The following is a 15482-nucleotide window of genomic DNA, read 5'->3' on the forward strand; positions in this document are numbered from 1 at the left end:
ATACGCATGGAACAAGAGCTGCAATTGTAGACACTGAGGTCATGTCTTATGTAGTCTTTGTTGGATTTTGGGTTATCAACAAATATCAGCTATTTGCTGATCTTAATGCTATCAGCATTTGTAATAGCCAGTAAATGAGAATTAAAGATGAGACAGAGGAAGCAGCCTTTATATTTTGAGTGTCGAGAAGAGTGTAAGCGAGTAAATAAATAACTACACATCAACGTTAAATGTTGAAAGAAAATGAAATATTGGCACATTTATTGGATATTAGATTTTTATATCAACTATCAGCATTTGTATTGTTCTTTAAAAAAACCTGACACCAGTTGGCCTCTAATTTTGGGGTAGATGCTACCAAAGCTGCTGTCTGGCTTGTTTGTTTAGTTTCTGCTGCTTCATGTTAGCTTCAACTTAACGATCAAAGTTTTTGTGTTAAGTAGAAAATGTTGCAGTTTTAAACCAACAAACATAGATCTCAAGCTTGCAAAGGGTGGAATGTTGGAGCTAGTACTTATTCAATAAGGGATTTTAAAGAATGATATGTGTGTATATACATGTATGAATATATACACACACCATTTATTTACTTGTTTATGCTCTCTTTGGATCAACTGGTGTTTGTGGTGTTCCAAACATGGAAGGTGCAGGGTGCCCTCTGCAAAATCCGCACTCTCAATATAGTTGAAGGGTGTTTCCCCGTCTTTTTAAAGTTTTCATTCATTTATAGATAAGCAAATACCTAATATTTTAATATTATTAAAAGCCCATAATATACTGTATATTGACCTGACATAACGTTGACCTCTTCTCAGGTTACTGATGATCCTGTCATTTGATTGTTTGTACTGTCACATTTGGATACATCATGGCTTTTAAAATAAATGTATTTGTGTATGATTGACACTGCGATAGAAGAGTGTTTTATTGTTAAAATAACATTGATAACACAGTCATATTTTGCTTCGGTTTAGGCTGCATGTATGAAAATCTGACTGGATCAGCCATTAATGGGACAAATCGAGAAAAAAAAAAAGAGGTAAAAAATGTAATTACAAAAACAACATTTTCCATCATAAATAAATACATTTCCGATATTTAGAGTGTAATGAGGGACACGACTGCCAGGTGAACACCAAAGATTTTTTTTTTTTTGCAAATGAATGAAATATTCCAAAGAACAAAAGATGTAAAGCATTTCCAACTGATTGAGAAGACGTAACAAAGACACGGGGTCGTTATTTTGTACCTTGTACAGCTCACAAGCGGATATGGTCCTTTTACAAAGTGCTAGCTTTACCTTCAAATTGGAAACAAACCAAATCACAAGTTCCCAAGATGTGTTCAAGAAAAACTGGAGGGGGAGGAAAAAAAAGTATCCAAGCTGACAGAGGAAGCCTGCAGCAAATAAAGAACACTCAACAGGGGAGAGAGAAGATCCCCAGAAAAAAACGCATACGAATAACGTAACTCAACTGTTGTCTCAGGTTATCCAGTGTCTCTAAAGGCTAATAAGCACTGCATCTAGCCTAGTTTACCAACATAGGAAAGCGACTTTCCTAAAACTAATTAGCTCAAGGTGACATGATAACACAGACACGCAAGGCTACGGAGAACAGTGAAGACCCAAACTCCCTAAAGCACTGCATATCTACACTGACTGACACTACTGACAGAAGCTACTTACACTGCACTGCACTGAGGTGAAAAGCTACCACATTATGGCACTGTCAGTTTTGTAAGGCCACCATATCACCTGACCCGGTTCTGCCACAGTCACAGGCGGTTGTACCGAAAGGGTAGTTACATCTAGTTTGATGGTTGGTGGCTACGTTAGCGACATTTTGATGCTCTCAGGCTGCATGAATGCAATGGTTTCTATAGCTCAGGTAACGTTTGTTCTCAGAAAGAAAAACCCTAATACAGTTACTGCAGCTGAGATTACATGTTGTGTAAGCTCACTGAGTAGTCGTGAATTAAATGGTGGGGACACTTCAGTAAGAACTGCAATGGAGGAGAAATGACAGGCTTCTGCGAATAAGCTAGCAACATTAAACCTTGGTTTGAGCTCCTTTTGGCTTCCAGTCAAAATCTACCTTAAATTTGTATTTTGAGTTTTGCGCCGAGGGTCTAAATGTCAGTAGGACGGATTTGTAAAAAATAAGATAAATGCTAAGACTGAAGACCCCTTTGTGTCTATTTAAGGCTAAAAATGAAAGAACACAGTCCAAATCCATGTCCCTGCCCCTGTGTTATCAAAGGCTAGCATGATAGTACATTCACTTTAATTTTAAGGGAAAAAAAAATACAAAGTTAAACAGAAATTTGCTTCCCCAGCATCCTCAGGGTGGGTTTATCATGATGACTGTCACCGTATTAATAAACCATTTCCTTACGACCAAAATCTACACACTGCACAGTATTGACTTGCAATATAAACAATGATAATGACTGTTTATTTACAAAGTATCAACATGTTCAATTATAGTATCACACATATCCTTTAACAGGGGAGCTACAATGTCTATCAAACTGCTAAAGACTAAAATATGCTTGAAAGCCTAAAATTCCTGTTGTTAAAGGTGAGCCTTGAAGAATCATCTCTCAATATATTGGGGATTTTCACAATCCCCTCCACCCATTAGCTACTGTGTGTTACTCATTATTGTGGCATGTAGCGTTCCAGTTTTGTTACACTTTTTAATAAGAAACTGGCCATGAAAAAAAAAAAAGTTTCAAATCACTTTCATTTGAAGTCAGAGGAAAGAAAACTGCAGGCATAGCCTTGCTTTAAAACGTAGCACAAAGAGGCTGTTTTGCCTCCCTGAAAGATTCGGCTGGTCCCTGTATGACAAAGGTCTGTTCCCACTGCTCTGCTGCTCCAGCTCAACAACTTGGGACAGTCAGCATGAGGATTTTGTAACTCTTGACTCTGGAAAGTCAATAAGGTATGAGCTGTTTGTGTGCGTCCTGATGTGTGACATTTAATGACATCATTAGAAATGGGAATTCAGTTCCACTGTTTGCTCGGTCATAAGTGAAACACTGCCAAATAAAGTCAAAGCAGGTAACTTCGTTCTATTTAAGAGGTTCAGGATTAACATAAATCCTTCCTGAGACGTTTTATTATTTATGCATTTCAATCTAATCAAGTTGCACTTTTTTCTCTTCATTTGCATTCTGAGAGCAAATTCAGAAAATAGCACGCAACTTTGGGGGGTACAACAGAATTTCGTTGATTTAGTTGCATAAAAGATTTAAATATTCCCATTCCTAATGCACTTTAGGTTAAACAGGTGTGTATGTGTGTAACTGCCTTGCCAGCACTTTCTGAGACTCCTGACTTACTGTCCTGTCACCTCAATAACATCATCATCTGAACTGTCACCGCCGTTCTCTGTACTTTGATGTCTGTCTGGTTGGGTCAGAGCTGCCCCCAACAGGCTGGAAGTGGGATTGTTGAAGTGGGACAGGAAGCTGGATGTAGCCGAGCTGGAGTTGGGTGCAGAAAACCCCCCTGACCCTGAGAGAAGAGGCGTGGAGAACAACCTCGGCTCAGAGAGCAATGGCTGACTGAAGGTGAGGGGGAACCTTGGTGAAAGCAGGCCAGCCATGTTGGGGTTCATCAAGTACCGAGGCAGAGAACCAGATGGTAGGGAGGAAGAAGTTGTTGCTGAGGATGTAGATGACATAGGAATGGTCGTAGAGGCAGAGGAGAAAATAGTGGACAGAGAGGAAGAGGAGGGGGTGGGAAGGTGCCCGTTCCCTGTGGCAGGTTGTCTCAGTAGGTCTGTGCCTGCAGAGGGAAATATGGTCTGTAGGTCAGCCAGTGTTTGTCCTGGTGTTTGTAGGAATGATGATCCACCACTACCAGCCATTAGAAGTGGGTGACTCATGTGACCAAGGTTCCCAAGTAGGGATGAGTTCAGACCCACTGGAGGAAAACTGAGCCCACCTGAAAGTGCAGGGAAATGAGCTGCAGCAGAAGTACATTTGTCTCCCATTTGTGCGTTTCCCTGACTTTCAGTACTCTTGCGTTTGGTGCCTCGCATCTCTAAAGATGAACTCAGAAGGTCGTCACCGAGCCTACTGAGATCGCGGGCCTGAAAGTTTTGTGAAGCATTTCCATCTCCCGACGGCACAGATGACATGTCTGACGGCGACGTCAAATCGTTCCCTGCTCCAGCAGCAGCAGCAGCGTCGCCTGTGGATGAGGTGTAATGGCTGAGCTCTCTGAGGATCTCCGTGCCTAAGGGAGAAGAGGGTCGCTGCTCGTCGTTGGGGGAACGTTGGTTTTGATCCACAGGGGAAGAACAGCCATTACTGAGTGGTCGGATCCCCGAACCCTGGGAGTCTGTAGAGAAGACAGAAATGCAGACATGTCAGGGGTCTTATACAGGGTTCCCGTCTTTGGGGAATTTAATTTTGAAAGGTCAATCCTGAAAAGAAAATGACAAAGTTATAAGTTGAAAATCTTGTTAAAAAACTTAATGTAGTGCATTGCACAAATGTGATCACTGATTAATGGGACAGTTCACCCTCAAATCAAATTCACCTTTTTTTCTACAGTTCCCCAGTTTGTCCAACTTCTCTTAAATATAATGGAACAAGATGAAATGTGGTCCTCAAAGAATCAAAGACATACATCCAAAAAGAAAGTAGGTCCTACATACTCTCCGTCTTACCTAAATGACTTGGATCAGGGATGTCAAACTTGTTTTACATCGAGGGCCACATACAACCCACTTTGATATTAAGTCGGCAAGACCAAAGAAACTCCCTTTTCCATCAGACTAAGGAAGTTTAACTGCACATTAACTACACTTTGTAAAAAAAAAAAAAAAAACTAAGCAAAACAAAACTACATTTTCTATTGTAGATAGAAAAGTTCCAGTTTTTCACTGTCATCTAAAATTATTTATTTATTTATTATTCAATTACTTTGGTGTACTATCCTTCTGAGAACCAGCCAACTGAAAGTTAGTCGTTTCCTCGGTTCTCAGGAGGCCATGAATAGCCATGTGGGAGGTCTTTATCCGTAGGAAATGCTATATAACAATACTGTTAAAAGTCCAATATTTATGCCCTCCTTTAGATGCTCCAATCACATCAGGTGGGCCAGACTGGAGTCCCTGCCAGGTCAATTCTGGCCTTGTTCCCTGGGCCTTGTGTCTGATGTACCCAACTTGGATGGATAAACAGCATTACAGACCGGAAGAGAAATATCTAAATTTGATTAAGTGTAAGACTGCAGCTATCGATTATTTTAGAAATCAAGTGTTCTACTGATTATTCCACTGATTAATCAGATAAGAAATACTTGTCTTATGAATGAGACAAAACATCTGAATGAAGAGGAAAACCCCTACCTCTTGAAGCAGCAGAACCCCCGGCTACAGGTCGACTGATCTTTCCAGATCGAATGGCAAATATTCGTCCATCGTTTGTTCTGATGTAGGTACCTGCTTTGCAGAAAAGAGTAAGTGAAGAGAGACGTTTAAATGAGTGTTTGTATGCACAGAGTTCTTAACACAGCACTGAACCAACCTTTAGATCCTCTGATAACATGGATGCTCTCTCCTGCGCTGATTCGAGCTTGAACATCTGTTGAGCTGTTGGCTCCTGGGATCACTATATCTGTGAATCCAGACAAATGGCGGATGTAATATCTGATCATTTATTTATTTATTGTGATTTAAACATCATAATAACCTGTTGTGGTGACAATCCTCTGCACGTAAACACCGGCTTTCTGGAGAAAGTTGACAGGGAGACTGCCGGAAGAGCCAACCATGCCCATGCCGACCTGGCGAGGCATCATGGGTATTGGTGTTGACTGAATTGGCCTGACACTTGCCACGGGCTTGTCATCTGGCCGTGTCATGGGACGCCTGCAAATATGAAGGCTGAACTTATTAGATGAACTTGAACATGAACACACACACACACACACACACACTGTTTGTAGTTTGGAAATTCATTAGAAAGAGATGAGAAACGCAGGTAGAATTTAAAAAAAAAAGAGGCAATCAAAGCTACCATTTTTTTCAGACTTTGCCGAACCTGGAGTGATTTTTTAAATTATATTATGCAAGATACTTAGTGTAGTAATGACTTCAAAAGAAAATCAAAAACTAACATTCAATGAATGCAAAACAAAACACTGTAGACTTGCACTCACCATCCACGCTGGGTAAATGCTGGTATGTTTGTGAGCGGATAATCACTGGTTGGGTAATAGGGGGCATATGATGGACGGGAATAAGGTACAGAGGCTCGTTTCTCATCCTCGTAGCTCTTCTTAGCAGCTCTCTTCTCTGCTTTGGTCAATTTCGACTCTTTCCGGTCCACCAGCAGAGACTCGTGGTGGAAAGGTAGCTGTTGAAATTAATTGAAACTGAATCAAATATCAGCGATGCCGCATTTCATGAAGAGGCAGCTCTCTCACATGCCACACACGCTCGGCAGTCAGTCAGGACTCTCTGAGTACCATGTTTTTTTAAAAATGGCCTCCTTACACAGTATCAGGAGTTATTAGGTCAACTAGTGATCTAAATTGGCCATAAGTGTGAATGTGATCATGAATGGTTGTCTATCCCAACTTGTATTTGCCCAGCGATAAACTGGGTGTACCTTGTCTCTCGTCCTATGACAGCTGGGATAGGGTTTCAGACCCCATATGACACTGAACTGGTAAAGAAGTTAAGAAAATGAATGGATGGATGGATTTTTCTTTTGCTTACTCATTCACCGCACAGTTAAGACTTTGCTCTTCAGTGGTTCAGCTGTAACTCAGCAGGAGAGCTGGCTGGCAACTAATTCTTGTTGGGAGCTTTTATTGGACTTACAGTCAGCTTATAAGAAAAAGAACCACTGCTTCCCCCCCCCCCTTTTCTTTTTTTTTTTTTTTAATATTCTTACTTAAGCAATAGCAAAATCTGAAAATTTGACAGTTATCTTTTAATATATCATAGCACAACATTCCACTAACTACACCTCCTACCGTACTTTGAAATAGGAGGTGCTTTTCCCCCCCCCTTTTCTTTTTTTTTTTAAATATTCTTACTTAACTCATTCACTGCCATTGACGTCTATAGACGTCAATTACGTTTTTCAATGGGAGGGGCCAGAATACAACCTCGGGCAGCTTGTCAGTGAATTTTATTTTTTCATATATTTGTAAATAAATTGTTTTGATACAACATAAACTTTCTCAGTGTTATTTCTGTTTTATAGAAGTGAAAAACTATTTTATATGTTAGAGGTGTCACAAAGCAAGAAATATTAGTGTCAAAGGCACTTTTCTGCTTGAAATGTATTTTTCACAAAAAGCTCGTTTTCTCCCTTTTTTTGGTCAAAACAGGCATTTTTGGTGGAACCCACCTCTCTTCTACAGCTGATTACTAAAGAATGGAAAATGGTAGAAACAAGCTTTTTTTTTGGATGTAAGAAGAGAGTCTGTTCTTCATTTTGGTAGGTTCAGCGTTTATATGATCATAACACACAGTTTTCTGTGGCTCTTCAAAAATGAGTAAAAATGCTCAAAAAACCCTGGCAGTGGGGAGTTACCTGATTTGAAAATGGCTGGCAGTGAATGAGTTAAGCAATAGCAAAATCTGAAAATTTGACAGTTATCTTTTAATATATCATAGCACAACATTCCACTAACTACACCTCCTACTGTACTTTGAAATAGGAGGTGCTTTTGAGTCTGTGGAATATAAGTAACAACTTTATTGCAACAGTACCTTGGAGATGAGACGTGGATAAAGCTGACAAGCTTGAGATATCACTGGCTCATATACTGCCAGGGATTCTAGAAGGATTTTCTCAGCTTCAGGCTCCTCCTCAACGAAGTGCAGCAGCGACTCCACCTCCTTACGAGTAAAGTTAAGCACTGGGTTCAGGTCATCAACCACACGGTCTTTAAAGGCACAGAAACAAAGTTTCAGCATTTGAGAAATACCAGTCGATGTTAGTAACAAAGCAACAAAGCAAAGCAATGGCAAGAAAATTTTTGGTGCAGCACCATACACCTTGTTGCAACCAGTGCCTTGGTAGCAACTGCCAGTAACCCGTTGCTATCACTAGATCACTGCTCAGTCTCTAGGCCTGTGTAACTCTGGCTTTGGGGATCAATTTCACACCAAGTACCAACAAGCACACTCCAACCAGTCAGGGAACACACATTTCAGTATATGGTTGCTACTTGGTCTCTAGGTCTGTGTAACTGGGGCAAGACCAGAGCTTTTATAAGGGCTCAAGTGAAGTACCTGTCCACTGTAACGATTAACAGCTCTTGTTCAGATTAAGAAATCCCTTACCCGACATGCCCTGTTTGGAGACTTGTCTGTCGTAGATCTTTTTCTCCAAGGTAAAGTCACAGACGAGGCGGTAAATGTGGCAGGGCTTTCTCTGACCATATCGGTAAACCCTACACACAGCCTGGGCATCGTGACAGGGGTTCCACGATGCATCAAACACGACGACGCGATTTGCGCCAATCAAATTTACCCCCAAACAGCCTGCTCTGAAATACACAAAAAAAGAATAACAAATAAATGTTAAATAAATAATTAATGAGAAAAGGTGAGAGAGAAAAAAATGAAGCGAATGCAGAGATTTATACCTGGTAGAAAGCAGGAAGACCCGTGTTGAGCTGTTTTCTGGATCATTAAACTGATTAATAAGCCGCTCCCTTTCTGAGGCAGATGTACTTCCATCCAGTCCTGCAGACACACAAAGCAGGGGTATAGCATCTCTTTACAGTGAAACACCTGAACACACTTTAACTTGTGAAGTGAAGAAGAGATACTGAGTTTAGGAACATTTTCATCAAATTCCTATAGAATACATTGTCTTCTCCACAAAAGAATATAATGAGTGGAGGAATCCAATACTATAGAAACTGCAGCCAGGGACACCAAATCAATAAAGGCAATCACAACTTTGAGGTTTCAGTGTTGAAGAGCGCATTTTCTGCAGAGGGCACAGATTGGATGACTCACTGTAGTAATTGAGGTTGCGAACCCAGTTCTGGCTCTGGCCATCAGTGCAGGCAATGCCCTGCGGCATGGGTCTCTTTGATAAGAAGTCTTCAATGACCGTCAAGGTGGACAAGCTTTGGCTAATGGAAATACAGCAAAAACAGATTGTAAGGGCTAAGCAAAGTAAGTGTGCTTACTTTTATGGCTATGACCAGTAATTGGTTTGTTTTCAAGAAAGTTCAGAATGTGGGGTAATTGTTAAAGTAACCTGAAAAGACGCAGAAAACCTAGAAAAATGAGGTTAATTAGGCAAACTGCAGTCAGTGTCTTCTATAAGCTTCTTATTGGTGGATTTGTCTTTAATGCCCTGTGCATGGGGCAGAGGACTTACCTAAAGACCAAAATCTTGTCTCTTCTCCTCACACTCTCATCAATCAAATGGAAGAGCAGAACCATCTTGGCAGAGTTCTCCAGAACTCCTGTCTGATAGTTGGACATTATGTCCTTTGCCTAAAGTATAGAACAAACCTTTAGGCATGCTGCTGGCATATTTTAAACTGTGTGTTTGTTAAACAGTGACACTAAAAATGTCATGCCAAGCTCTATGTTCGTGACATACCCATTCATATGTGATGACTTGATTGGCTCTGTCCTGAGAGGAATTGAGTGGTGGCAGAGTGCTGTTGACTTTACTGTTGCTTGAGTCTGCTACTTTGGATTTGAGGCCAGCACCGGGTGCAGGGCAGCGAGGGTTGCTAGCTGAAGTGATGTCATCGAGGTCCAGGTCCTGCTCGTTGGCCTGATTCTCTTTCTGCAGGGCTTCATAGAGGACGTCTGGGTGATTCCAGATCTAGATGGAGAAGATGATGATGATGATGACGACGACGACACAGGACTTAGCAACTCAGATAAGATGAAGAAGAAGAAAAAAAAGAAAAGCTCCCCAATGTAAACAGGGGTTTTAGTAAAAAAATAAAATAAAATAAAAAATCCATAGTCTTACCTTGCAGCAAACACAGAAAGCTTTGAGTGGATTGAGGCCGAGCCAGCCTGTGTTCCCTGCTTCTCGAAAGCGTTTCATAAACTCTGTATAGAGTGCCCTCTGAATGGGGGAGAGCCGTACCAGGATCACATGCTCCTCTTTCGTGGGAAGCTGGTCTCGCAACACATCGTGACCTCGTCTGCAAACAAAAAAAGCACTCCCGTGAACGTGGTGAGGTAAGCAACTTCCATATTAGTATGCTTCGTTTTCACAATGTTCAATTTCTGAGCCTGACTGAAAGCTTACCGCTGGACAAAGCCCTCCAACAGGCTATGCAACACGTGACTACGGTAGCGCATCAAGCGAACATCTTGAGGAGTGCTGTCCACACACTGACCATTTAGGATTGGACGCTCAAACATGTTGCTGAACTCCTGGCGTGTGCCTAAAAAGTCAGGTCTGACAAAGTCCACCATGCACCAGTATTCGATAAGGTTGTTCTGCAAGGGGTAACCTGTCAGAACTACCCTGCGTCTGGACCGGATGTTCTTTAGGGCTTGGGATGTGCTGGCGTGGTAGTTCTTAATGCGATGGCCCTCATCACAGATCACTACGTCTGGGCCGGGCCGTGCTATGGCCTTCTCAATACCTGAAGAAAAAGGATGAAAATTAAACAGATGAAAGTGTAAACTGCATACAAAAGATGGAAGCATGTCACTGGCTCGTTTAGAAGTCTCGGCTTTAGCTTTATCGCTGCTGCCATAAGTTTTTTCTGAGCTTTAAGTGACTTATTTAGATAAGATGAGGGAGTGCTAAGTTATCAGCTAATGTTAACAAGCATGGGTAGAAAGGCACGTTCACTCACTGTATGGGTGCTGTGCACAGTCACAGATACCTGAGAACTTGTGCTAAGTAACATTAAGTAGTACAATATGACTCCTTGTATAGCCGCGGGTACAATTAACAGATCATGGTCATAAGGTCCAATTCAATGACTCAAACAGTGTTAGAGTGACAAGGAACATCTACATAGATGTTTGTATAGTTTCCAACGGCTCCTTATACTTGTACTTACTTTTCATGAGCTCTTGCTGTCTGTCTTCTTCATCCAGGTCAATGATGATTGGTCCGGCAGGCTTCTTTGATTTCCTCTTCTTGCCCATCACAAAGCTCTTCTTCATGGACAGCAGCCGGTACATTTCATAACCCATGAGCAACACACCTCCATCTCTAGACCACTCCTCCACAACCTTGGCCCTGGCCAGCGTTGTTCTGCAGGTCACATAGTCAACATGATTAAACAGCTCAAATATTTCACAGTGCACACAAATCACTAAGTTACATACTTGTGCTCATCATTGAGAATGTGAACTTTGAATGTGCGGCCAGTGACGAATGTGGGGTTGGTGTCAGGGGGGAGGGCTTCTTGAGGTGGGAGCCAGAGATTAAACTCTGTTAGCCAGTTCTGAAGTGTGTTCACCTTGTATGAAGGAAACAAAAAATGTGGAATGTTACTTTAATCCTAACATAACTGTTATTTCAGGAAACATTAATGTGCAACTTACATAACTACTTTTTTTTTTTATTTTTAAACCCCGTATACACTGATTACTCACAGGGACAATAGCAAGCACAGTGTGGGCCTCAGTGTTCCTCAGCAGGATGTCAATAAAGGAAATGACTTGCAATGTTTTGCCCAGCCCCATGCTGTGAGCAAGGATGCAGCCAAAGCCACTGCTGGTATTATAGCGCTCCAGAGACTCAATGAGGTTATCATAGAGAAACCGGATTCCCCCGATCTTAGAGATGAAGAAAAGAAAAGGTTAAGCAATAAAACAAGCTGGACTATGATTTTTTTTTTTTAATGTTACCAAAGATTTATGCTCTGCAAGCATATGAGCTGTATGAGATGGCAGCTATACCTGATGAGGTTTGACAGCCCTGGCCAGCTGTGGGGCCAGGAAAATGTCTTTCTCCTCTGCAGGGTGATTGATATTAACCAGCACTCGACCTTGAACATCAGGCAGGTTCAGATCATCGTTGATGTGTGCTCCACTGCTCTCCTCTGTCCCATGGGCACCATCAGGATCTTCATCAGCTGACTCACTGCTTATCTGCAGGGCGTCTTCGTCCCCAGAACTGAGCTCAATTACATCTGTGAAGTCATTGGTGAAGTAAACATTGGGTTAGTATCATCGAAATTAACTTGGAAATAAGAAATTACAACTGCACAGAACTATCATCAATCTCACCATCTCTAATGGGAAGTCCGGGCAACGTTGGCTCCGCTTTTTCATCTTCTTCACCACTGCTGTCCAGACAGATCACATCCTGCTTGCTCAGGAGACCAGGGACTAAGTGAGACACTTCTCCTAAAATTGAAGCAGTCTCCACTGCTGGAAAGATGGAAAGGGAATGGGAAACTTAGAAACTGAGTATTATGAAAGCTGCCAAACTGAAATACTGTTTACAATTCAGTCTTAGAAAGTCACCTAGTTGAGAGTCAGGGACAGCTGGAGCTGGTGTAGGAAAGTCCTTCCTCTGCTGCTCCAGACGTTTCCGCCTCTCCATCTCTTCCTGCTGAGCAGCCTTGGTTCCAGCCTCTAGCTGATCCTCTTTCAGCAGCTTTCTATAAGCACAGAGAAAACTTTCTGGTTACACACAAGCAAAGATTTATTAGGAAATATACCTAGAAATCATAGAAACATAATTGTACCTGATATTCTTCCTCATGTGTGCAGGCTTAGATGGCTTTGAAGGTTTGGAGCCTTTCAGAGACTTTGAGGATTTGTTCAGTTTAGAGGCTTTCTGTTTCTTTGTTTTGCTGGAAGGCGGCCCACTCTTGCTCGAGTTCTCTGGGCTTGTTGGAGAACGAGAGGCAGGTCTGGAAGGGGCCCTGGAGGATGGGCGGGATGCAGGCTGAGATGGAGGCTCGGAAGAAGGCTCTCCGGAGGTAGCTGAGGTGGAGTCCCTGTCATCCTGACCCGTTTCTGTCCGGCTCTGGGCACTCGCAGGTCGATCTAACAAGGGAGCAGCCAGTAATGAAGTTGAATACTAGTTAATATTTGCTACAGATCTTTGGCTTAAGAGAACAAAACTGCTGAATTTGATGCCTGAAATGAATCTGAATATTAAGAGGTAAAAGCACAAAGTTAATTTGTCACATACCAACACTGTCGTCTTCATCATCTCCATCATTTTCATCCTCATCTTCCTCCATGTCTTCATTGTCTTCCTCTTCCTCATTTTCTAAATACTCCTCTTCACTGTTAAGGCTGGCCTCCAGGTCACTTTCTGAAATTGCCTCTTCAGACATGGCGTCTTACGGGGCTCTCAAAGTATTACCTGCACACCTTCATCAGGAGCCCTGCAATAATGAGGCACATCCAATCTTTACATTACAACAAAGGTGATAAGTTAGCAAAAAAAGAAAAAAGAAATCCCCTGCATTGTTGGAACCAGAACATGTGGAATGTACAGTGACATGAAAAAGTATTTATCCCCTTCCTGATTTTTGCATACATGTTTCAGATAATCCAAAAAATATATATATTAACCAAAGTAAATTCAAAATGCTTTTATTAAAGAAAGAAAGCTATCCAAACCTACCTGCCCTGTGTGAAAAACTATTTTAAAGCAGACCGATATGCTTTGGTATCACCTTAAACAGGCTGTTTATGATCAAAAACCCTCCACTGTGCTGAATTAAAACAATTCTACAAAGAAGAATGGGGCAAAAAAACAAAATCAGAAAGATGGAAAGTACTTTTTCACAGTGCTGTGCACTTTGAGACATATATTTACAAACCAAGAGCAGCTATGTATTTTACAGAGACCTTTACATGTTTTTACAGTAAATATTGTTAAAACAGTGTAAAAAAACTTATTTGCCATTGAGTTGTGGTTCCTCTTTACTTAACCTGGATTTGTTCCTCTCTCCATCTCATAATCTTGCAATGATAGAGCAATAAACACTATTCAAAGGAGAAATAGGCCATAAAAAGGACACATTCAACTGTTTCAAAATCTAAGACAGAAATCTGAATTCTTTTAAATAATCCTGCAATAAGTTTGCCTCATCCCAAAACTTGTGTCCTTTCATTATGCATTATACTTTTATAAATTTCATTATACTGTGACTGTGTGTGGTTAGCTGCACAGCGGTAGAGAGGAAAGCTTTCCAAAGGGTCTCCCTTCTCTAAAAGAGGTTTATACTTAACATCAACTAAAAAAAACAAAAACAAAAAAACAAAACCCAGAGCATCACAAAAAAGGCATCCCGTTGTTGACACATTCAGTTTGAACTGCAGCCCAGACGTTTCAGGACATAAAAAACAAAGGTTTGATTTTGTTTTGTGCGTCTTTTATCCAAAAGCCATAACTACATTAAACGTTTTTAAAAGACTCAATCGTACAATGATCGTCAACAATTAGAGGACAGCGCGGTACATGTTCAATGATAATGAAGCTGTTATTAAGTTCTGCAAAAAATAAAAAAAGAAACAAAAAAAACAAAAAACGTGTTCACTAGGTGAAGTCAAGGCTGCAGACCTGATGTCTGATACCGGAGAACTTCACAAGTTTAGCGTTTACAGTCTGTCTGAAGGACAGAAATTAGGTTCAGTTCTTATATACTTCGTTTTCAGCTTTCGTATTTCTTGTTTTATTACCTTCCGGGTCCATAGATGAAATTAATACGAGTATTCATTCACACGGGAGAAAAACCCCGAACCCCCTCCCCCTCTTTCCAAAAGGCTTCTAAGCCCGGGATGGCGACAGCTTGCAGCCACCTCTGTAAGATGTTATGCATTTTTCTTTTAAAAGATTAACATCAAGCACCTGTCGTCAGACGGCTTATTGTTGGGCTGCATTACTGCATCCACAAAAAATGTTACTGTTTGTCGGCTATGTTAGCAGACCAATGTGCTAGCTAATTACACAACAACAAACGCATTTTCAGCCCCCGAGGGTCAGCGGTAACCTCCACGGCCCATGAGCGGCAGAGGTGGGACGGGCTGAGACCCATCTGTGACTTGTGCTGGAAGAGCAGCGGCTTTTTTTGCAGAACCGACTGCTCTGTTCGGGCGAGATAGCGATCTAATACTGTGTAGGTGTAACGTCCCAGCAGCTAATGCTAACTCATCTTAGAGAAAAGCTAACACACTCGGCTAACTAAGACGCGTCATTTAAACGTAAACTTGAGCTTACCTTATATAAGCGGACACTGTGCTGTTTAAGACGCCAGTATGTTAGTGCATATAACTATTACTCAATCAAATAAGCACGGTAATTGTGTAAATGCACTGATAAAACGTTGCTAATTTCCAATTTTTTCCAGTGTGACCATAAATACTGTCCCCGTAGAGACTACTCTAACTTGCGTTCCGACTAACTAGCCGGATTTCCCAGGGGTCGTGGTATCCGTTCTTACTTGCAGTTTTGGGTTAAGATATTACGCATTACAGTAAGCTTATTAATGTAACCATAGTTCTGTTTATTGTACTCACATTAAA

The 15482-nt window shown here is 41.4% G+C and overlaps 1 protein-coding gene across 5 annotated transcripts; it reads right to left on the reverse strand.

Moving 5' to 3' along the window:
* Window positions 1–900: 900 nt before the first annotated feature.
* On the reverse strand, window positions 901–15433 carry rad54l2 (RAD54 like 2). 5 transcript variants are annotated; one of them, XM_026167796.1, is made up of 22 exons: window positions 15178–15433; window positions 13138–13336; window positions 12686–12989; window positions 12462–12598; window positions 12222–12362; window positions 11892–12124; window positions 11586–11768; window positions 11316–11449; window positions 11045–11241; window positions 10276–10618; window positions 9991–10168; window positions 9607–9837; window positions 9379–9497; window positions 9009–9127; window positions 8630–8729; window positions 8325–8530; window positions 7749–7924; window positions 6182–6378; window positions 5713–5891; window positions 5548–5637; window positions 5370–5462; window positions 901–4354 (listed from the first exon to the last, which is right to left on the reverse strand). In XM_026167796.1, the coding sequence occupies exons 2-22, from the start codon at window positions 13283–13285 to the stop codon at window positions 3345–3347; spliced, it is 4518 nt and encodes a 1505-aa protein (XP_026023581.1). In that variant the 5' UTR covers window positions 13286–13336; window positions 15178–15433; the 3' UTR covers window positions 901–3344. The 5 variants fall into 5 exon arrangements, with proteins under 5 accessions (XP_026023581.1, XP_026023580.1, XP_026023579.1 ...); XM_026167795.1 differs by having other exon boundaries at window positions 5370–5465; XM_026167794.1 differs by having other exon boundaries at window positions 12222–12365.
* Between the last annotated feature and the right edge of the window lie 49 nt (window positions 15434–15482).

Source organism: Astatotilapia calliptera, chromosome 5 (assembly GCF_900246225.1).
Source record: "Astatotilapia calliptera chromosome 5, fAstCal1.2, whole genome shotgun sequence".
Lineage (NCBI taxonomy): Eukaryota > Metazoa > Chordata > Actinopteri > Cichliformes > Cichlidae > Astatotilapia > Astatotilapia calliptera.